This window comes from Lagenorhynchus albirostris, chromosome 2 (genome assembly GCF_949774975.1).
Source record: "Lagenorhynchus albirostris chromosome 2, mLagAlb1.1, whole genome shotgun sequence".
Lineage (NCBI taxonomy): Eukaryota > Metazoa > Chordata > Mammalia > Artiodactyla > Delphinidae > Lagenorhynchus > Lagenorhynchus albirostris.
Window position 1 is genome coordinate 135,778,220 of NC_083096.1, and position 24,694 is coordinate 135,802,913.

General features: G+C 43.2%; 1 protein-coding gene across 10 annotated transcripts in view; it reads right to left on the reverse strand.

Moving 5' to 3' along the window:
- FGGY (FGGY carbohydrate kinase domain containing) overlaps positions 1 to 24,694 on the reverse strand; it is a 411,736-nt gene that overhangs the window by 11,524 nt on the left and 375,518 nt on the right. The window contains exon 14 of one of the 10 annotated variants that reach the window (XM_060139917.1): positions 17,504 to 17,677. The exons of the other annotated variants lie outside the window; for them this stretch is intronic. Coding sequence (XP_059995900.1) covers positions 17,619 to 17,677 — 59 coding nt within the window. The 3' untranslated portion in view covers positions 17,504 to 17,618. Of the gene's footprint in view, positions 1 to 17,503; positions 17,678 to 24,694 lie in introns of those variants that run through there. 10 annotated transcript variants of the gene reach the window in all.

Genomic DNA, 24,694 nt, shown 5'->3' on the forward strand with positions numbered 1-24,694 from the left:
GTTAACGGCCTGGCTTGGAAGCCACCAAAGGGCTCTAGGCTACACTGGGTGAGGTACCCAGGGAAGTTAGGTTCAAGAAAGAAAGGAGCTCTTCACCCGTGGAGAAGATGGGGATTCCACGAGTGGCAGACACAGGAATGTTGGCAGTTTGGGGAGCAGGCGATCTGATACCTTCTCTCCCACCCAGTGGGAGGGGAACAGTGGCCTTAAGACTTTGGGAAGGCTGGCAGGCAGTCTAGACCAAGGCACCAAAGGGCACTCACTGCAAGCTTGGCCATGTCCAGAGTCACAGTCTACAGGGACGAACAACCAGGACCTGGCCTGGTGGGACCTATACTGTCAACTCCCTGAAGGCAGGAACCATGTTACTGAGGGTCTCATGCCTAACACGGTCCTAGCACTTAACAGCTGCTTGGTTAATGTTTGCTGAGCTGCTGAATGAAAGGGTGACGACTTTCATGACAGAGGCGATGGGAGATCATCTAACGGTGTCTCTAAAATGGCATACATGTGCTCCAAGGAGTGCCGGAGATGATCTGTTAAGATTCCAGAAGAAAATATTGGAAGTGCCATTTATATGACTTTTAGTCTAACGAAATTAATTCAAGCTTAATATGCAGATTGTCACCAGATCCATCAGTTGGTCCACACATCAGACAGTCATGAGTGAGTAAGATGTGTGAGGTGTCCTAAGGGAAGGGTGAGAGCTCTCCAACACCAGGGATGACAGCATGACACTCTATTCTATGTCCCCAGCTTCCAGGGCTTTGCTACATATCATCATTTACATGTGCCAGGTTGGTAGGTTTCTAGGTATTATCTAATTTTATTTAAATAAACCCTCACAAAATGGGCAAGCAGCTGAGAAAGATTCAACCAATGGATTTAAAGGCAATGGTGATAATTCAGATTCAAGGAAACAAAAAAATGATGATACTTTTACTAATTTGGTGCTAGCTCTTCATATTATAAGGTAAAAACAATAAAGATCTAGTCAGATAAGACAAGAATTGGGAAAAAAAATCAAAATTATCAAGAATACTGTTTGTTGTCCATCATCAGATGAATGGATAAAGAAGATGTTTTATACACACACACACACACACACACACACACACACACACACACTGGAATATTACTCAGCCATAAAAAAAGAATGCAATTGTGCCATTTGCAGCAATGTAGATGGACCTAGAGAATATTATGCTTAGTGAAATAAGTCAGATAGAGAAAGACAAATACTCTATGATATCACTTATATGTGGAATCTAAAAAATAATACAAATGAATGTATATGTAAAACAGAGACAGACTCACACATATAGAGAACAAACTAGTGAGTACCAGTGGGGAGAGGGAAGGGAGGATGGGCAAGATGGGGGTAGGTGATTACGAGAAATAAACTACTATATATAAAATAGATAAGCAACAAGCATGTATTGTACAGCACAGGGAAGCACAGCCATTATCTTGTAATAACTTTTAATGGAGTATAACCTGTAAAAATACTGAATCTCTATGCTGTGCACTTGAAACTAATACAATATATAAAGCAACTATATGTCAATTAAAAAGAAGAAAAACAAAGAATACTGTTTGAGATATAAATACAGAGACATATTCAAAATGGTTTAGAAATCATCAATAATCATTTTAAAAAATCATTAAAAACTCACCTGACCATAAACAGTGTACCTTTAGATACTGCATAATGTTAGTATGATGACCTCACTATAAAATAGTATGATGACCTCACTATAAAATAACATTTTATTTCAGCTGTTTTATAGTGTAAATAATCTACAAGCACAGTATATGTATATGCTTTATCGTAAATAAGTTTGCATGTATTTAGCGTGTAAGCTCAAAATTTTTTTAACTGATGGAGTACATGATCCAAAAAACAAGGCATCCATTGGCCCAGCAACCAACTTCCATGGCCATTGCTAGGTTACTGGTTTAGCCAACATTTTGCAGGTGCTCACTCTGTGCTGTGCACTGTACGAACTGCTTTATATACATGACCCTTTAAATTCTCAAAACGACTTCATGACACAGATATCATCATCTATCCCCACTTTATCAACCAAGAAGTGAACAGAGTAGGAGGAATTTGCCCAAGGTCAGAAAGCGAATATGCAGTAAAGGCAGAATTCCGACTCCAGGACTTTGCTTAACCCTACACTCAGACCCAACACTCCTGTCCTGTCTGCAATGCAAAAAGCCTGATGCTTGCGTTCCCTGGACTTGCATTCAAATCATACTTCTGCTGCTTATTGGCTGCGCCATCTCCTTGGGTGAGAATGAGTGTGTGTGCGTGTGCAAGACACACCAATACAGTTACACTGTACCTTTTTTCAGAGATGCTGACACATAGTTCTGAAATACATGAATCTGACTTCTTGAGGAGCTCTGACTCATTTTACTGGAACAACAAGTTCACATGTTAATGTGTGGGCGGAGGCACATGATCCCTCCGTAGAAAAACAAAGTATAGCAATGTGATTTTCCTCCAACAAGCATTAAGAAACGGCTAGTTGTTCTGCTATTTGTTTTGTTTTGTTCTGTTTTCCTTTTGACACAGTCATCGTTTGACCTGCACCTGGTATTCTGTGTAACCTCCATGACAACAATGTCAATTGAGAAGCAGGAAGTAGTTAGAGAAAGGAAAGAGTGGGGTAGGTCTTCATCACTAATCATGACGTGAAGACTCACATCTCATTTATAATTTTAAATACATGGTATCAATCTACGTACCTACCTACGCATACACATCCACACACATACATATATCTTATTTATTAGGGTGTTGATTACAATGGGTGTACATATTTATCAAACTTCATCAAACTGTACACTTAAGATCTGTGAATTTCACTTTATGTGCACTGTATCTCAATGTAAAAGAATGTAAAAGAAAAAACACTGTGTTTGTTATAAGTATGTGTTGGTATATTTATATTTTATTTTCCATTATAGAATGCCTACAAAATGGAAATAAAAATTTTCAAATGCTTATTTCTCCAATATTCACTCTAAAATACACCTTGGGTTACTCTCTTGATCATAAAGGAGGGGTAGGGGTGTGGCACTCTCCAATTTTGCAGGAAATGGAGATGCTAGTGGAAAGGTGTTAGGTTGTAGAGATAAATAGGCTTGGGATCACTTCTGGGCCCTGCGACTTACCAGATGTGTGAGCCAAGCCTCAGTGTCCCCATCTATAAAGTGGAAATAATAGTGTCTACTCACAGCTTTGTTAAAAATTCAAGTATCCCAATCTCTGACCAACATCCTAACTGGCACCCTAACAACAGTGAGGACCAGTCAGAGTGATTTTTCAGAACGACACTCCGACTACCACCAACTGCCACAGTTTGAAGTCAGGCTTTACCACCTGCTGCATTATCATGGACAAATGACTTAACTTCTTTATGCCTGTTTCCTCATCTAAAACTGTGGATGAGAACAGTGTGCCTCTAGTAGGACTGTTTTGAGGACCACGTGAGTTATTTCAGGCAAAGCACTTAGAATAGTGCAGCACCTAGTAAATGCTCCAGAAACTTTACATATTTATTATTCCATTAGCATGCAAGCTCCATGTGGCCAGGGCTTTTTATTTGATTCATTCATTGCACTAAGAACTGTGCCTGGACAGAATAGGTGATCTATAAGTATTTGTTGGATGGGACTTCCCTGGTGGTCCAGTGGTTAAGAATTTGCACTCCCGATGCAGGGAGCCTGGGTTTGATCCCTGGTTGGGGAACTAAGATCCCACCTGCCACATGGCACAGCCAAAAAAAAAAAAAAAAAAAAAAAATTGTTGGATGGATCATCGAATGAAGTAAATTAGATTTTGTTTCTCTGAGCTATTTTTACCCACAATATTTCTGACACCAAATATGTGGGTTCCTCACACCAATCAATTCTCCAACTCTGCAGACACCAAGTGGGAGTGAAAGCTGCAATGGAAGCTTTTTGAAGGAAATTCAAATTTCATAAGATGGCCTAGAACTGCAAGGTCGAACTTGGGTGGATGTCTCCAACCTCACCTCAGGTCTTGCTCACTGTGCTGGCTATGCTGCAAACGCAATGGCTATGGTGCTGTTGACTGAACGTGGCAAGTTTGCCCCTGCTGGGGGGCCTTCCTGCCTCTTTCAGGAGTGTGCTTCTGAATCTTAGACTGTCTGGCTTTTTCATATGACTTAGGTCCTCTTCAAATATAATCTCAAAGAGACTGACTTGGGCCACTCTTGGCTGAAACATTCTACTTCTCCTGAACACCCTCTACCACATGATCCTGTCTTCTTGTCTTCAAAACCCTTCATAGCGCTTAGCATAGCCTGAAATTATATTAATTTATCTGCATCCTTGGTTACTGTCTACTTCTTCCTTTGGCTCTCACCTCTACTCCTCCCTCATGAACCTAAGCTCTGTGAAATCAGGGTCCTTGGCTTTCTTATTCATTGATGTGTCCGTAGCTTTTAGCAGGACATTAGCTAAAGGTTAGTTGAAAGTGTACACTTACTAAATGTCTATTTTGGTGAGGCACTGTGTATCTATATCTTGCCTCATTTGATGCTAACAAACATTCTGTAACGAAGGTCTTATTATGTAAATTTATAATGAGGAAACAGAGGCTCAGAGAGGTTAAGTGACTTTCCTAAGCTAGTAAATGGCTTAGCTAGGATTTGAAACTTGCTTTAACTCATGAATGAGACCAGGCCTAATCCTTGAGGAGCTCACAGCCAATAGGCAGATCTTCAGCGTCAGTTCATGACAATTTATCTTGCTCTGATGACTTTAGGGCCCTGTAAAACCCTGAAAGCTTGCTTTCCCCACCATCAAAGATAAATTCAATTATAGTCATGACATTGTGCTTACAAAGGCAGGAAGATGGATTCAGTGATGTATGGAAAGATTGTTCATATTAATTTTTGAAGCAAACAAAATTACTGCCAGCTGTATGACCTTGCGTAAGACCCTTCCCCTTCCTGGGACTCACTTTCCTTATCAGCAAAATAAAGGGGTTGGATTAGATTATTTCTGAAGTCTTTGCCAGCTCTGCAATCTGTTGGTTCCATGTACATGTCTTTTTTTGATTAACTCTCAGTTGACAAATGAACCAGTTACCCCCAATGGTACATTTTATTAGGTTTTTGTTTTGTTTTGTTAAACTAGGTTCACTCTAAGAGGGAATATACCCACTGTGTTTCCCCAGCAAGGTACAGCTTCATTCCAACTCAGTCATGCGAGCACGGCAGAGGGGAGAGGTTCCACAATAGGTAAGGCTACCTACCACTGTGATATTTTGAAGTGTGGTCCTAATACATGGCCTGACCACTAAGGGGCTGGGTCCTAAAATGAACAGTTGAACGACTATTCATCTTACTTACATGAGTTTGACTTGGCTCCTATGGGTTTTCTCAAAGCCAAAATATCAAGCTTCTTACTAAAAGCATTAGATTACAGACTTCAAAACTGCAAGCTATCACCCATCTAATAATCTGTTATTGACTGAAAAAGAAATGGTCCTACTAATATTTCTGGCTGAGAATATAAGGTAATGCAGTGAGCTATAAAAGTAATACTAATAACAATAACTCAACAACAACAATAATAATGGCAGCTAACATTTATTGAGTACTTACTATGGCCCAGTATTGTACTGAACACTTTACCTACTTCATATCCCCAGTTGAAAGATGAGGAGACACACAGTTTTGGAATTCTATTCTTAACCATTCACTGTGGGACAAAGGCTTTGGTGATATAGAGACCATAATTCAAATCCTAGCTCTGCCACTTAACACTCTGAGTCTCAATTTTAAAAATGGGAATCTTTTTTTTTTTTTTTTTTTTTTTGCGGTACGCAGGCCACTCACCGTTGTGGCCTCTCCCGTTGTGGAGCACAGGCTCCGGACGCGCAGGCTCAGCGGCCATGGCTCACGGGCCCAGCCGCTCCGCGGCATGTGGGATCTTCCCGGACCGGGGCACGAACCCGTGTCCCCTGCATCGGCAGGCGGACTCTCAACCACTGCGCCACCAGGGAAGCCCCAAAAATGGGAATCTTAATACCTATTTTATAGGTCTATTGTTATGGAATAAATGATTAAAACTATAGTTGTTGTTACTACTACTACTACTACTACTACTACTATTTACCCATCAACTGAAACAAAGCTTATTTTCCCAGAAACTTCATTAAAAGTAAGAGTTAACATGTATTACTTGGGTATATGTTTCAGGTTGATGGGGTAGGTGGGCTGGGGAAGGTGGTGGGTGTCAATATTCTCATGCCTCCTTATTATCATTTCCAGATGATTACTCCTCCATCAGCAAGCAAAAAAACTCACTCTGAAGTTTACGCCACCTAATGATAGAGATATAATCATCCTCAGCTCCCCTGCATCTCAGTGCTGTCATCATCAGCCTCTTGCTGCTGTTAAATGAGGCTAAGGCTTAGATCTGAGTCTCCCCATCCATCTGGAGGTTTGTCATCATCATGTAAGACTTCAGCATCTGTTTACAAGACCCATCCAACACTTGAGTCTTGTGTTTTCAGAGTGCTTCCAATATTCTAATTGCCACTTTCTGACTTCAATTGCCCATTAATCCAATTCTCTCGCTTGCCCCATCATTCCTATCAAATGTCCCCCTCCACCTCATGGTTATTTCCAGAATCTCAATCCCTTCTTTTTCTTTCAATCCATATACCTCTTCTGACTCTGATTTCTTCCATATATAGGGGTGAGTCCCTCATCTATTAAATCAAACACATCGATAAATAGGAATCACCACTAATTCTCTTTTAGTTGCCAAATTCAATTGGTGCCTCTCATCCACAAAATTCTTTAGCCAGGATATGCTTCATTTATGACTGCAGGGGAGAAACTTTGTTTAGGATGGAGTGGGCCAACAGGAGATTGCAACTCGAGAAAACGCAACATCTTGAAAGCTCTCAGGGTCTGAACACCTTGGAAACTTACACTTCCTGCTTCAACATTAATTTTGTATTGGGAAGATTCTTTGGCCAACAGATCGGGAACCATAACTGGCAGCAAAGAATCAAAATGTGATGGTATTAACATTTCCTTATATTCCAAGTGTAATGGGTTTATTTTATTTTACTCTGATGCAAAACCGAAGATTCCACTACTGCACAGAGACCAATATATTACAGGGTAATGAAAAAGTGGTGTGGGACATGCAGGACACAATGACTGAGCTTCAAGGGATGTTGGGTAGTCACTAATCAATTTCTCTGTGTTTAGGCTGATAAATAAACAAATTATCTAAGACACATCTATCCTGCCCTCCATACCCCTTAAACTCCCTGTTTTGGATCTCCAACTCTCCTAGACTAGAGCCGCATTAGAAGTAGGGCGTGCACACACTGGTCTAGTCTTTGGGGCCGCCCTCAGACTGGTTTATGGTGCAGAAGAGCCTTTGGCTAAGCCAGAATGCATTTCGAACCAACAGCAGGAGGAAAAAGACAAGCAGAGAGGTTGAGTCTGAAACCAGGAGTTGGGGAGGCCAAAGATGGCACCAAAGCACCAAAAGCATGAGAAAGGCTGGAGGGAAACTGGGAAGGAAGGAGGGAGCAGAGGTCAGACAGAGTGAGGGGACAGCATGGAAGGCAAGTCCAGGATAAATCATCGCAGTGTCCTTTTAAGTTGGTTTCTAATCCTTTTTTGTGTTCCCAAAGCTCCCTGGTTTCCCTCTATCTTAGCACTTACCACACAGTAGGATAAATGTCTGTTTACTTATATGCCTCTTTCACTAGACGGTGAGAGCTCAGAGGATAGAGGTCATTAATTTTAATCAGTATTCCCAGCAATTGATATAATGTGACTTTTCAATAAACAGTGTTGAGAGAATGAAAGAACGAATGAGTAGATGGATCAATGAATTAATGAATGATTGAATGAATGAATGAATAAATCAGGGGTAGGATATCTGTATAAAGCAACTTTGGGATCTCCCTCAGTTGTACTTTTTAGTATTTCCTAACTGTCAGGTCAACCTGTTTTTTATTGTCAGATGTCACATGGTTAAGATCATGGGCTCTGGATTGCCTAGATCAGAACCTTGGCTCTTCTAACTGAATGGCTTAGGCAATTTAATAACCTCTTTATGCCTCAGTTTACTCATCTGTAAAATAGAAATAATTACTCATAGAGTTAGAAAGATAAGAGAAAAGGCATGTAAACCATCTAATTTAGCACAAGTAATAGCTTAAAAATTTGTTATTTTTATAATTATTACACCCATCTGCACCCCAGGATTACACAGGATCTTGTAATGTTTTCTCAAGTGCTGCTACTTAAAGACAGCACTTCCTAATCTGCTACATGTAATATGCTGCCTGGGCAGGGGAGTGACAAGGAGCATGGAATGAAGGAACCATTCAACATGGGATGCCAGCTGATGCTTCTGGTTAATGGGGGGAAGAAAGATGAAAAATGAGCAGAACAGGGGCTGTAGGGAATAGAAGTTGTAGGAGCTTGTAGGTTTAGAAATGTGGAGTTTATTTCTGGGTTGGACTTCTAGGCCTTTTACACAAAACAAACAAAGAAAACAACACCTATGTCAGCTGTGTTTATGAAGATGAGCTTGCTCTGGCTTTCACAAGACATAGGGAATTCAGTCTGCTTCCCTCTGGTTGCTAAGTATTGACAAGGCACATGATGTACTGGAAAGAAAACTGATCTGGAAATCAGGAGGCTCTGGTTCTGTACAAATCTGAGTCTAGGCTCTGCAATTTTGAATGAGTTGCTTCCTTTCTCTAGATGCTAGTTTCCTCGTCTCTAAAATGGGAAGCTTGAATCAGATAATGTTTAATTGTTCAACTAGTTATTGAGTACCTATCGTGTGCCACGTGTTGTGCTAGGCACTGTGGATATGTCAGTGAACCAGACAGCTCTGATCCTTGACCTTATGGAGTTCAGAGTCTATTAGAAAAACACAGGTGCTATAAGAGAGTGCCAGAGGGAGACAAAACTAGTCTGAGGGCTTAGGGAACTATCTGAAGGCTAAAGAGGAGTTGGACAGGTAAAGGTGATGAAGAGGGTGCCAGGCTAAAGGAAATACACATTTGAAGGCCCCAAGTCAAGATGTGGCACATTCAAAAGACAAAAAGAAGTCCAAGATGGCCGGAGTAGATAGAACAGAGGGAAAAAGTGATAACAGACAAAGCTACAAACCAAGGCAGGAATAGATTTTGGGTGGCATTTTAATATCACGTTAAGGGTTTCCAACATTATGCCAACGTTAAGGGGAAGCCATTGGAGAGTTTTAAGCCAAAGCCATCCTATTCCAAGTTTGTGAAAGATCACCTTGGCTGGTGTGTAGAGAACGGGTTAGAGAGTGGTAAAGGTGGAGGCCATTCAAGAGGCCCTTGGAGCAGTCTGGGCAAGAGCTGATGGTGGCTTGGACTAGCATGGTGACTGTGGAATTAAAGCAAAGTGGAAGAATTCAAGAGACACGAGGTATAGTTTAGAAAGAGACCAGGAGAGACCAAAGTGGAGGGAAAAGAGAGGCTGGGTTCAGAATGTCCTTGAGGTTCTGGCAGGAGCGATTAAGTAGATGTGGTGCCCTTGCCAATAGTGCCCTGTCCTAAGCTAACGCCAGTTTTGCAGGCAAAGGTGGAGATGCTGAGTTCAGATTTGAACATGTTTAAATTGAGATGCCCGTGAGACTTTTTAGGTGGAGATGTCATGTGCACAGCTGTGGAGCTGCTGCCATATAAACAGAAAATGAATCCTTAGAAGTGGATGAGATGGACAAAACCCGGTAGAAGACCAACGGAGAATGCTAGGTAGAGGAGAGAGGACAGCTGGCAAAGGAATGTGGAAAGCAGCATTCAGAGCAGCGGGAGGAAAATCAACAAAGTATGTTGTCAGTGGAAAAGTGTTTCCAAATGAACTTATCTATGAAACAGAAACAGACTCACAGACGTAGAGAACAATTGTGGTTGCCAAGGCGGGAGGCAGGGTAGGGGAGGGATGGATTGAAGTTTGCAAATGCAAACTATTATATAGAGAATGGTTCAACACCAAGGTCCTACTGTACAGCACAGAGAACTATATTCAATATCCTGTAATAAACCATAATGGACAAGAATATGAAAAAGAATGTATATATATGTACAACTGAATCACTTTGTTGTACACTAGAAATTAACACAACGTTGTACACCAAATATACTTCAATAAAATAAATAAAAAAAAAACGTGTTTCAATGAAGAGAGTGCTCCATATTGCAAAATACTGCTAAGGGTAAAGCAGGGTAAGGCCTGGAAAGCCCTTTGCGTTGTGCAATGGCCTAGGTTAGCATTAGTGACTTAGACTAGCATTATTTTAGTGGATTTGTGGAAGTGGAAGCTAGATCATCCTTGGCTGAGGAGGAGGGAGATGGTGCTAAGAAAATCATGACAGTGAGGCTGGCCGCTTTTTCAAACATTTTTGCCTGTGAGAGGCAAAAACTGGAGGGGCTGAGAGGTAGAAGAGGGGATTTTATTTTAAGATGAGAGTTTATGGCAGCACTGCCCAACAGTAATAAGGTGAGTTACATAAGTAATTTTAAATTTCCTAGAGGCCATTTAAAAAAGTGAAAAGAAATTGGTGAATTTAATTTTAAAATCTTTCATTTAACCTATTATTAATAAGATAGTCTACGTTCTTGTACTCATGCTAAATCTTTGAAATCTGGTGTGTCTTTTACACATTTCAATTTGGACCTGCCACATTTCAAGTGCTCAGTAACTATATCTGATGAGTGGCTACTGTATGGGACAGCACAAGTCTAGAGCAGGTTGAAATGCTGATGAGAGAAGGAGTCAGTATGGAAGGAGAGGCTAAATATGCAGGGAAAGGGATCGAATGGACTATCAGAGGCAGTGGGAGATGGAGGAGCCTCTGATGATAGGTTGGGCATCGATCTCTCCACCGTAACAAATGTAAAGGAGAAAAAGGCAGCATCTGGGTGGAAGCAGTGGTGTGCTGATAAATGCTCAACAACTGGCTCTATCAAAACACAAAAGGCCCTGATTTGTAGTGTTTGCCAATTTCTGTGGTGTAAAGACTTCCACTATGGCTAATTTCAAGCTGCTAATGTGATGTCACTGAATGTGGAGCGGGGCAGAGATGCCCACAGTTGGCTCTTGGGAGCAAGTGTGAGCCAGCCCCAGCATTCCACTGGATATGAGAAATGTAGGTTTGACGGCAGATGTCCTTCTAATGGCTATTATTTTCTTTTTGAGGTAGTTGGTGGTTGAGAATAAATAGGAGGTCATATGTCTGAATGTGGGAGGAAAGATGGGGCTGGGAATTGGGGAGGTTTGATATGATCACTGCAGAAAATGAGAAATTAATCTGACACATTAGTCTAGTTCCTGTGAGAAAACAGATGGACACTCACACTGGGTAGCGGATGTACAGCTTAATAAAGGGTTTGTTGAAAAGAAGGTTTAGGAGAAGACTAGCAACAGTGGGGAACCATTACCGCCTCCTGGCCTGAAGAAGCAAGGGGAGGGAGTGATTCCTACCACCCGAGAGAAGATGGGAAGAGGGAGAGGACCACATGCCAGAATTGTGGCCTATGGTCTAGATACATGGTACGTGGATCAGCTAAATTGTGGCAATTCAGCAAGGACGGAGCTGGGGAAACAAACAGCTTCATTATCCTCCAGGCTCCTTCTGGTGCCCAGTGGCCAAACCCACCTAGAACCTAGAGGATGAGGGAGGCTATCTGGGGATCATTACTACATAATGTTAGAAGCCTGCCTTATTGTTGTATAGTATTTCCTTACAGTGTTCAGGGGCCTTTAGGCACGCATAAGGTAGAAATCTGGATTCATCTGGATTGGGATTTGGTAAAAGAAGAAAATGGGAAAAAATGAAAAAAATGAAATGGCTGTAAAGAGACTGGCCAGGTGGGAAGAGAGGAGTAAGAGGAAAGTAAAAAAGTCTGGCAACAGCCTTTCAAAGTACACATTAACTCTGTTTTAGAGACAAGGCAACTGGAACGAAAGCAGTTGTGTGGCTTGCCTAGGAAGCAAGGTTAGTTAGCGAAGTTGGGAGATTGGTCTGCCTAGCTTGCAAGCAGCTTCTGCCCTGCCGGTCCACCTGCAAGCTACGGAGTGCTCTGACTGATCTGGGGAGAGGGGGTACATTTTCACGTTCCTTTAAACTTTTCATTGAAACTGAAGCATTTTTGGAATTTTCCTATCCTGGATACATAAACTCATGCACACTGAAAAGCTAGGATGCCCTTTGGATTGTCATTACAGATGCTCATCCCCAATGTACAAGCTAAGAGGGGGGTGAGGAATGTGCAAGGGTGTCTTTTGTGAAATAGAAGTGAAGTCAAGTTCTCAGGCATGCTCTCTTCCCCAGTCTGCATCTCCTCTGGTCTCCCCTCTAGGCAGTAGCTGATGAGGTCACTTTCTTCCTTACACCTAGTGGGATGGGCAGAAGGGGCGAGAGAGCGCCATATGACTCCCCCTGTGTGTCTGGTACACAACTATAACCCAAGTGTATCCCCAGGGGCGTGGCATGTGGCAAATGCTCAGTGATTACAGGGTAAATGGAGTCTTTCAAGGACCATATTTTCTGTGTTAAATATTACATGATCTGACAGCAGGATATAAGATTAGAAATCAGAGTTCTCTGATTGCAAAGCTGGGAACAGTACACATACAGCACTGGAAATAGCTAGGTTGGAATTCCTGTGATGTGACCTTGGAACCTAATCTCTTTTGGCCCATTTATGAAATCTCCTTCTTTGTAAAACTTGGCCAATACCTAAATGGGTAGTTGCAAAGATTAAATGAGACCAAGGGTGCAAAGCTACTGGCACATGCAAGTACTCAGCAAAAGCCCATTCTTCCCACTTTCCGGTTCCTCTCTGGTCCTTCTACTTTATTTAACCCTTTCTTTCATTTCCCTGAATTATCCCTTTCTTCTGACACTGTATTCCATTGACAGAAGACAGTGGTGGTTTTCCTACAACTTACCAATCACGATTACTCTAGTTCTGTGTGGTTTTGTGTTGGTTGCTTTTGGGCCTTGGTTTGGGTCTTGGTGACCCTAGGTGACCATTCTGTGGAAACCACAGCATTTTGGATCATGGCTTTTTTTCCATCTTTGAATAAACACCGAAAGCTTTCTTTACCTTTTCTTCCAGCTCTCGTTTGCCATCTGGTGCCTGGTCTGGCTGCATCTGTGTTTGCTTAATGACTTGAGGCAAAGGCTGAGTTTACATATGGGAAGAAGGAGAGGGCTTTGCTTGATCTCTTCCATATGTTCATTTATTCATATATTATGATTCTTGTAATCTCACCAGCACAGATCCCTTCGGACAATCCTTACCCTGTTCCTTGGAGACCTGCTTCTTTGTGTGTCCAGCTGGGCGTTTCTGTGAGAACACGTTTGCAACGCCCGATACCTTTAGCGTAGCTCGGAGTGGCTTTTAGACGGGTGCAAAATCAATGTTCTTGAAGGTTTTTCTTTTTGAATGGAGGAGGACTATTTGACTTGGGAGATTCTGTAGAAAGAGTCAGGAGACCTGGGGGCTAGGCTCTGCTCTCCAATGGGGTGAATTCAAACAAGTTCTATGACCATTCTGGCCCTCAGTTTGCTCATCATGTAGCCAAAGGCTTGGGCTGGGTTTGCTTTGACACCTAAGAGCCTCACAGCACCCAGCATTCCCGCTCCTGTTTCTTCATCTTCCTCTGGTACTGGGTCTGTGGCTCTTACAGATGAGTACGTGAAGTCCTGATGTGTGCGTTTCCTCTTCTTAGCTCCCAGGCAGAGGTATGTATGGGGGAAAAATGCAACAAAGGCATCCCATCTTTTGCATAATGCATGAATGAAAAGGGTGAATTCTATTTCTTGTTTTGTAAACAGTCACCATGACTTCTTTTCCTGCAGTATACTTGGGACTCAGATTAGTGTGATGGAAAGAGCAGATCAGGGTTTGAAAGCTGCCTCCTTTCTACCAACCTGTGGACCTGGGCAGGTTTCTTAATTTTCCTACGTCTTACCTTCCTTCTCTGTGAAATGGGAATAATATATCTGCCTCATAGGGATTGCGAGTAGATAAGTAATCATTAATTCCTAGCCTGGTGTTTTGCATAAAGCAAGTGTTCACAAATGTTGGTTACCTCTGCGCCCAGTGGATTCAGGGGTGAAATCCAGCTGCTGAATATGCTTCAGAGGAGGAAACTGATGATACTCAGAGAAGATCACAAAACCAGCTGGTGTGAAAGCCAGGACTAGAATTTGGGACTCCTGACTCCCGGGCTGCAGATCTTTCTTATGAGCTGAAGAGCTCTGGGTGGGGGAAAAATGGGAGGGCTGGTGAGTGGAAGAGAGTCCCAGCGGGGCCAGAAATGTGTATGGGGAGTGGAGGAGGGCGAGTGGAATACTTTTTGTAAATGTCCTCAAGTCAATCTGACGTTCTCTCCCTCCCCCACCCCGTTCCTCCCCCTCCCCCTTCCTGCCTAGTCTCTGTGGTTGGGAGAGTGAAGCCCAAAAGGACAAAAAATTCTTGGCACGAATGTTTTGGATGCAGCCAGACGGACAGGTGAGACTGTGTTTGATAGTTTGGGCAGAAAAGCTTTGATAGTTTGTTTGCAGAAGTCAAATTCATCTCTGCCAGGTAATCAGGAAGTGGTCTGTCAGGTTGCAGCAAGTAGAGAAGAAGCAGCGGTCTTGTCCACAGCCCCCCTTCGGATGCCTTGCTCAGAAGCATGAGGCCGAGCAGCGTGGCAAGGGAAGCTACGGCTGCCTGGAACTGCAAAGCCTGCACCTCAGACAGCTGTCTCCTCAGATCCTCCCTCTCTCTGTCGGAGAGCTGGCCGAATCTAAGAGATGAGGGCTCCCTCCTCCCCCAGGGACTGGTCCACTGCCTCTTGCTGTGTATGGCGTGCAGGTATGAACGATATGGTATGTATGTGTGTACGCATCCTGTGTGTTACGGCTTGGCTGACATTCAAAGATATGCTGGCTTTAGCTGGGTGAAGGATGGGGGAAACATGCATCCAGCAGAGGAGAGGACCACATGGACGAAGGAAAAATCACACATTTGAGGCATGAGAAGGCCAGCCTGTCTGGAGCAGACGGAGCGCAGGCAAGGGTGAACGAGACAGAGCCGAGAGGCAGGCAGTCCCCACACGGCCCTTGCTTGCAGTCTCCTTCCCTGGGCCGCAGGGAAGCCAGAAGTGTATTCAGCCTGGCAGGGGCCAGGTGCATGGGTCCTGGGGGAAATCAGGGCCGTGCCGCTGGACAAGAGGGACGCACACAGATACAGGAGGCGCTCAGGAGGCTTCGCTGATGGGTCAGATGGGGGCGTCACGGAGCAAGAGTTGTCAGAAGTAGCTCAAGAACTCTTAGGCTTCTGGGCTTAGGCATCTGCCCATTTAGGTGGAGGCAGAGTGAGGACTGGGATGGAGGGCCGCCTGCATACAGCCTGCTTCTTTAGATCTGAAAGGCTCACTCAAGGCCATGGGGTAACGGAGCCGCAGAGCCTCGGCCCCGCCTCCTGTTCAGAGGACAGCAGCCATAAGAAAAGAACATCAAGAGAAATAATGTTGCAAAGACTCCTCACAGACCTGGCCAAAGCTTCCATCAGTCAGTCATGAGGGTTTGAAGCTCCATTATTCAGCAAGAAATGGATTTGTCCCAGTAAGTGCTGCAAGATCTGGCCCCTACTCCAGAGATGTGAAAGCCCTTTTTTTTTTTTTTCTTTCAAAAGCAGCAGAAGCTCTAGACGACCTGGGAGTTTAAGTGCAACCTCTGGACACCCAACACAGTGCCTATGGCCGAGACCTTCCCAAAAAGGCATCCCTGGGTTTCCTTAGGGTGGTGAGGAGGAGATGGGAGGACAGGAAAATGCGTGTCAAGATAGAAGACAGGAGGCCGTGGAAAATGCTAGTGTCCTTATGCACAGACATCTTGGAGCAAGAAACTACGGCTGCCTGGAACTGCAAAGCCTTGACGTGGGGGTGCACGGGGTGGGGGCCTCCACCCAGGAGTGAGTGTGAGCACGATCGGCACAGGGAGCTCAGCAGCTTTTCAAGGCTGGAATGGCTATGGGGAGGCCGGTTTTAAATAGGAAAACTGGAAGGAAATGTCCTCCGCCCCCCCCCCCCACTCTCTCACACATCCCCACCAGATTCCTGCTTAGGGACCAGATCTTACTTCTGCTCTTGTGGAAGACATGGAAATAAGAATCATCACCACTCCTTAAGCACTCCTTAGGAACGACGGCTAACATTTTTTGGTGTCGTATGCGTTTGGCACCATGTTAAGAGTGTACATGCCTTATCTCATCAATATTTGCAGCAACCCTGTAAGATCGGTGTTATCATTATCATCCCTATTTTACAGGGGAGAAAAGAGAGGTAAGCAGAGGTTAAGTAACTTGCTCAAAATCACCCAGCTAGTAAACGGCAGATCCAGAATTCAAGCCCCGGAGCTAGAATCCATGTGTTTAACTCAGTGGTATATCAAAGGGCAGGGTGGCGTGAGCCATTCACCTCGGGTGTGGACAGTGTGGGTGGGAGGGTGCACTGTCTTTAGAGAACTAAAATATAATAAGAAGACTGGTTAAAAGGTCCGTCTGGTTTTACTATCACATGCACTGGCAATATGTCCGTGGTCAAATCTCCCCTCCAGGGCAAACTCGGCCCCCCTCATAAGCTGACTGTCTTAGAAGGCAGGAATCACTAGTCACATTTATGGATCTCAAATCCCATTTAAACACTCCTATCACTCCCTGTACCTCTCCTTTAAGCGCTCATAACGAGTATATTGGTTATATGTGCAATTATTTCTTTATTCTCTGACTCTGTCATTGGACCAACAACTCCTGGAGGGTAGGGACTGTGTCTATAGGTCATGCTGAAGCACAGGGCTTAGCTTGTTGGTGGTGCTCACCCAATAAATATTTGCTGAATGAATGGATGGGTGAGGAAATGGCCAATCTAAAATGCCACCTCCTGCAGGAAGTTTTCCTGAAGGGAAGAAGGACCCAGCTCTTCAGAGAGGAAGGCAGTGTGAGTGATGCTGGCGGAAGCTGTGATGCTGGGCTGGGACCCTCTTGCCTCCATGGCAGCCCAGGAAGTTCTCTGCCAGGTATGATGAGTGTGGGTCTTAGTATAGCTTTGAGCTGCAAGGAACCCCAATTCCTCCTTATGGAATCACCCTTCCCAGGAAAAGAAGACACCCCTTTTGGGACTGATATTTGAGAACTAATAGTTACTGGACCTCTCTAAGGCCAGAAACTATTTATACTGAGGCATAGACTTTGGATTATCTTTAGGACTTCACAATCCTTGATGAGGATCTAGATATTTAAAAAAAATCCCAGTATGTTCCTTAGAGAAATTTGTTTCTGGCATGTTTCTCACTTGCTTGATAAATAACTCTGTAAACATCTCTATGACCTGGGATGTTGTTTTTACTTCAAAATGGAAGCATGTTGGTTTATAAGTTCATTAAAACTAAGACAGGGGCTTCCCTGGTGGTCCAGTGGGTAAGACTCTGCGCTCCCAACATAGGAGGCCTGGGTTTGATTCCTGGTCGGGGAATTAGATCCTTCATGCATGCTGCAACTAAGAGTTCGCATTCCAGAAGTAAGAAGTCCGCATGCTGCAGCTGAAGATCTCGTGTGCTGCAAGTAAGACCCAGAGAGAGAGAGAGGGAGGGAGGGAGGGAAGGAGGGAGGAAGAGAGAAGAGAGAGAGAGAGAGAGAGAGAGAGAGAGAGAGAGAGAGAGAGAGAGAGAGAGAGAAGGAAAGAAAGAAAGAAAGAAAGAAGGAAAGAAAGAAAGAAAGAAGGAAGGAAGAAGGAAGGAAGGAAGGAAGAAAGAAAAAGAAAGATCATGTAAAAAAAATTAAGACATATTTTGCTAAAGCACTATGGAGTCAGCATCCCCACAGCAGGTCACTTCGAGCCCATTTCCTTTGTAAAACATCCTCGATATCATGCTTTATCATGTCCTCCTTTTTTATCTTTTAAAATATATTTTTGTATTTTTCCCCTAAAAATAAAATGATGTTGCAGGCAACCTTTCTGGGTGGTCTACCCGTGAGACAAGAGTTGCCAGGTCTCCTCTGACAGATGGGTCATGGCAAGGTCAGTCCCCATGTTGGACACCCAGGAGGGAGGCTGCGTGAACTACACCAGGAGGGGACACACCAGGGGCATAGGTGCTCGAGTGTCACAGCTGGCTATGGGCAGGAACCAACGGAAGGGCTCAGAATTTAACACAGAGTAAGGCAAAGATGAGGTCCGATGAAAAGTCTCCTGACTCCCAAATTCTACCATGATAGCTTTGAAAATTTCTGTGATATTGGAGGAAGAGCCTTCAAAAGTAAGGTCCCCAGCGAACAGGTGACACCAAAAGCTTGATCATGTTTATGGCTCACTACCTGGAGTTTTCATCCTATAAGAGTTTAATGAAGACAGTATCTCCAGAAGACAAATGTTTGCCCATTCATTGTGTTTAACAAGAAGGGATTAGTGGAATAGTCAGTATACTGGAAGGTATCTTTGTCCTATCAACATGATGGAGATGCCTAGAGCAGGTCCCAAAGGGGTGGGACACAGGAAAGAGAAGTGAGCATAGTGGGAGCTAGTGGCAAGAAGTATTCTGCAGCCCTGGATATCCTAAGGAGTGGGACAGAACTAGATCCCAAGGAGAGTGAGCTTTGGAAGTATTTTTTCTTTTTTCCCAATAATCTTCCTTTTCTTTTCCCCAGTCCCCCTTCCTCCCTCCCTCTCTCCTCCTCTCCTTCCTCCCTCCCCTTCATATACATTTATTGAACACTTGCTATCTGCCAATCACTGTTTTAGGCTTTGGCAGTCACTGGTGAACAAAATCAGCACAGTCCTCACCCTTGGGAAACTTAAGAGTCTTACAGGGGAAGACAGACAGTAAATAAATATTCTCAAAAATATATACCAATGCATTACACTAAGTACTGTGGAACGGAAGCAGAAGGGGCTACAGGATATTACGTGAGTAACGCTGGCTTAGATGGGGGGGGGGGTCAGGGAGTACTTCTCTCAGGAAGTGACATTTAAGCTTATGGCTGAAGGAAAAGGAGAACCTGGGTCAAGAAAATGTTTGTGTGTTGGGGGAGGGGCAGAATTACAGCCACGGGAAGAAAAGAAATAATAACAATGATAGCAATGACAACAACAATAGATAAAGCAATATTGAGCAGTTACATGCCGGTCATTATTCTAAATATTTAATAACCATTTATTCATTTAACCCCTTACATGAACTTTCTGAGGCAATTACTGTTACTGTCCCTATTTTTCAGATATGGAAAATGAGGCACAAAGTAGCGAAGTAACTTGCCCAGCCAAGGTCATACAGCTAGAAGGTAGAGACACCTGGATAAAAGTCAGATAATCTGTCTGCAGGAAAGGAAGGCCTGGAGAAGGGAGATGAAGGAAAGGCAGAGGGCTGAGATGCAGCAGTGGCAGGGGTGGAGGGGGAGGGCATCCCAGGCGCTCAGGGGCCATGCGATGGGTTCTGAAATTTTTCCTTAATTCCATAGTGGAAACCCATTGCAGAGTTTTAGGGGAAGAGATCTGCACTTTCCCACACCCTCTCTGGTTCCAGTGGGAGAGCAACCTGGAGCATGAGAGCAGTCGGGAGAAGACCAGTTGGGAGAATCCAGTAGTAATCCAGGTGGGAGGACAGCCCTCTGCAGGAAATAAACAACTAAATAACTAGCCACCTAGCTGAACTTCTTAACGCCTTCCTTCCCTTCGGTTCTTTCTTCCCCTCGTTCGCTCTGTCTCTGCTGCTCTTTCTGAACCACCCCTCCCCCCTTCTTTGAGCAGAAGGTAGAGGACACAGTAATAAGACTCCCTCCCTCCCCACACGCACACCCTGCTGTTTGCCAAGCCACAGGCAGGCCTTGGCATTCCTCCATCTTCTCCAGGGCACCCTTCCTGCTTCCCGATCAGGAGCATCCTCTTCCGTGCCTGCACGCTGAGAGGGAGCAGCTGCCCGTATCCAGAACAACTCCCAGCTGTTCTCCCAACTTTTCTCAAGTGTTTCTCGGTGTCAATGCCTCTAATTAGTTAAAATAGGAAGGGGGGGTGGTAAACAGAGGAGCAAAAGAGAGGCCTAATTTTAGCTGTAGCCAAAAGAACTTCCCCCTAAATACACTGTGAGCTCAAAATATTTAGCTAAGCTCATACGGACCAGGCAGGGATAGGATTTAAAGAGCTACAGAAGGAACATTCAAAGGCCAAATGGGACAGCCCCCATCTTCCCTTACGACTGGAGGGAAGAGGAAGGGAATAAAAACAGACTGGGTCCTTACTCTGTGCCAGGCTCTGGGCCGGGTGCCGTGAGGGCATCACCTCAGCCTTTCATCTCCTCACAGCCAGAGGATGATGCAGGGACTAGGTTTCCCTCATTGTACAGCTGAGGAAACTGAGACCTGGAAAATTTGAAATTACTCTAAGATGACAAAGCGAGCCGGAGAGCCAGGATTTAAACGTGGGTCTCTCTGACTCCACTGTGTCTAGCAAGAAGAAGATGGGGTCTCGAACCGAGGCCAGACAGTGCACTGGGTAGACAGCTTAAGCACAGATTCAGGGCAGAGCCTCTGAGCAAGAACCCAGAGGATGCTGGCTCTCCGAATGGCAAGAGGCATCGTTTGTAAGAACTGGCACAAATCACTCAGGGCCTCGACTTTTTCCAATCCTGAAATCCCTCCCGGCCCTCCCAAGATATGCCGGAGGAATGACCAGGCTGTCGCTAACAATTTAAAGGTAGATAAATCACTTGGTGAATGCCCCCCACCCCTGATTCCAGCAAAAAAAAGAGCCCTGCTGTCCACAATCAAAAAAGATGCACTGTTTGGCAAAGGCATCTGAACTGGCTAATCCCCCCCCCCCCCCCCCCGCCTTCTCAAGGTTATGGTGGAATCTGGGCGCCTTCAGAAAACGGGCCACCTGGTAGGACTCATCACGTCAACTTCCTTCATCTCAGTTCAAGCTTAAAAGGCCTCTTCACTGGGAAGCTCCCCAGTGAGGTTTTTCACGCACATCTGGAGACTTCCCACAATAGGCCTTTGAAGCGGCCTGAAGTATTCCAGGAAGTCTGCCTCACTGGGCTGAGGTTTAAAGAGCAGAAACTCACATTTATTTTTCTTTCCCGCCTTCTTTGACAAAACTCCCCCCAGTGGTTTGTGGGCATTTGCAAAGCAGCCCTGATTTGCAACTCACTACTTCTAGGGCTGCAGTCTTAAAGAGAAACAACACTGAAGCAAATTCAAAGGGAGCACTGGTACCAGAAAGATCTGTTTATGTGTTTGGCTCCTCCACCAGGCTCTGAATTCATGCTTTAGTCATCTTTGTAGCAGGAAGAAAGTGGACTCTGGACTCAAAGGGACTTGCTTCATTACTCAGCATTGGTGACATTCCGTCGAATCACTTAAACTCTCTGATCTGTGAAATGAGTTAATGGTGCCTGCCTTATGTGGAGCACTAAACGTTACATGAGGTGGGGGAGAAAATCACTTTGCACATTGTCCGACATGGACTTCATCGGATCTATGCTGTCCCTCTGCCAGGATCACCCTCCGTCGTATGGGCTAGAAGCTATTCATTCTTTACAAGTCAACTCACATGGTGGTTTCCTCCTCTGGTGGTTTCCTCCTCCCTCTTGCTTAGGTTAGTTTAGGTAGGTGTCTTCTATGCTTCAGTATCTCCCTATCCTCTAATCCGTAGTTTATTGTTATTTCCATTTAAGGTATATGCCCACCATACCCCCTACCGCCACTGTAATAATGACTGTAGACACATGGGATCTTCCTTTTTCACTGTTGTTATCTCCATACCAAGCACAGTGCCTAGTATATTGATGTGCTCAGTGAGTATCAACTGATTAATCAATGCATTTAACAAATATTTATTAAGCACCAACTCTGAGTCAGGTACTATTTTAGCTACTGAAGATACACCAGTGAATAAAACAGACGTAGCTCCTGCTTTCATAAGTTTACATCCTTGTAAGAGTATCAGGAAATACACTAAGGAAATACACAGAGAGACTTCCAGTTACAGCTCAACTGTGTAAAGGAGTTAGAAGTCATTACCCCCATTCCTATAACAAGAAGAGAGCTAACAAACTGAAAATCACTGATCTGTCTTGGATTGCTTGGAGAACTGAGGTTACAGAGCAAACCACCACCCTGAGATCTGGAGAAACAGGATAATTCTAGAGAGCTGCAGTTGAGATCTTCCTACCTAGAGTAGAAGCCACTGGAGCCACAAACTGGTAGGGACATTTAACTGATAATTTTGATAAAGTGCTGGGGGCTGAGCATGGACTAGCATGAGACTGAGAAACTTCTGGGGCTTCAGTCTACTGGGAGGCCCACCCTTTCATGGGTTTTACCTCCAGGAAGCCTACCAGATTCTCACTGTGAAGAGGCAAGAATGATCCCCTACTGGCTCCAGCAGGAGTGAAAAAGAGGAAACACTGTGAAAATATGCCAGAGAGTTCTTTATAACAAAGGCCTACTTTTAAGGGGAAAAGGCTTAACCAGAGCCTTACCCCACCCAGGGGAAGGACACCCCTCCAACTCTAGCTCCTTCCAGTCTCCCTTTCTCACCTACAAGGGAGGAAAAAAGGTAAGAAACATTTGTGAAGGTCACAACCCAAGGACATAGGCCCAGGATTCAATCAAAAGATTCTAGGCTGTTTCCCTTCCCTACACCTTAAAATGATACAAACAGGGCTCCAGTGTAGTAATAGTGGATGACAACTGAAAGAGCTACAAGATGCAGGCTCTATTCAAGGAGGAGTTCTTGTGGAAGCCCAAAGACAGGGAAGCAATTTAAGCCTAAATTAAGCAAAGAAAAAAAGAAAAAAAAGAAGGAAAAAAACCTAAATAATAAAAAGCACAAATCAGTGAAATTGAACACAGGAAAACAATACAGAAAAAATCAATGAAACTGATTTTTCATTGAACAAATTGAACAATGTATAAAAAGAACTACACACCGCAACCAAATAGAATTTATTCTCGGTATGCAAGGCTGGTTCAACATTTATAAAAATCAATCAGTGTAATTCACCACATAAACAGGTTAAAGAATAAAATTCATATAATCATATTAATAGATGCAGAAAAAGCATTTGATAAACTCCAACACCTACTCATGATTAAAAACTCTCAGCAAACTTGGAATATATGGGACCATCCTCAATTTGATAAAGAACATCTACAAAAAAACTCTACAACCTCAATTTGATAAAGAACATTTACAAAAAACTCTACAGCTAATATCATACTTAATGAGAAAAAACTGAATGCTTTCCCCCTAAAGACTGGGAACAAGGCAAAGATGTCCTTTCTTACCACTCTTATTCAAGATTGTATTGCTCTTAGCTGGTGCAATAAGACAAGAAAAACAGATAAAAAAGCATACAGATTGAGAAGGACGAAATAAAACTATCTTTATTCTTAGATGACATGGCTATCTATGTAGGAAACCTCAAAGAATAAAAAAAATAAACAAAACACCTTTTTAAACTAGTAAGGGAACATAGTAAAGTCACAAGATACAAGGTTAATATATAAAGTCAATTACATCCCACCAATTACTAGCAATGAAAAATTGGAGTTTGCAGTTAAAATCATTTACAATAGCATACTGTAAAAAACCAAAGTCCTTGGGTATAAGTTTAACACAAAATGTATAGAATCTATACATGGAAAAGTACATAACTCTAATGAAAGAAAAAGAATATTTAAGTAAATGGAGAGATATTCTATATTCATGGATTGGAAGATTCAATATTGTTAAGATGACAAATTTCCCCAACCTGATCAATAGATTCAACACAGTCCCAACTGAACACTCAGCAAGCTATCTGTAAACAAAACAAAATGATTCTAAGACTTATATGGAAAGGCAAAATACTTATTAGTCACTATAATACTAAAGGAGAACAAAGTTAGAGGATGGATATAACCTGACTTCATGACTTACTATAAAGCTATAATAATCACAATAATGTGGTATTGGTGAAAGAACAGAGAAATAGATCAACAGAACAGAAGAGTAAGCCCATAAGTAGACCCACACAAACACATTCAAATTGATCTTTGACAAAGGAGCAAAGTCGACTAACAGGATAAAGGGTAGTGTTTTCAACAAATGGTGTTGAAAAAACTGGACACACATATGCAAAAAAAAAAAAAATCTAGATACTGACATTACACCTTTCACAAAACTTAACTCAAAATGGATCATAAACCTAAATGTAAAACGTAAAACTGTAAAAGTTCTAGAAGATAACACAGGAGAAAATCAAGGTGACCTTAGGTTTAATGACGAGTTTTTAGATACAACATCAAAAGAACAATCCATGAAAGAAAAAAATGATAAGCTGGATCATTAAAATTTAAAAACTGCTCTGTGATAGACAATTTTAAGAGAATGAAGAGACAAGCCACACACTTGGAGAAAATATTTGTAAAACATATATCTGAGAACTTATATCCAAAATATACAAAGAATACTTAAAATTCAACAATAATAAAAAAAGCAACCCAGTGAAAATATGAGCAAAAGATATGAACTGCACCAAAGAAGATAGACTGGTGGCAAATAATCATATGAAAAGATACTCAACATCATTTGCC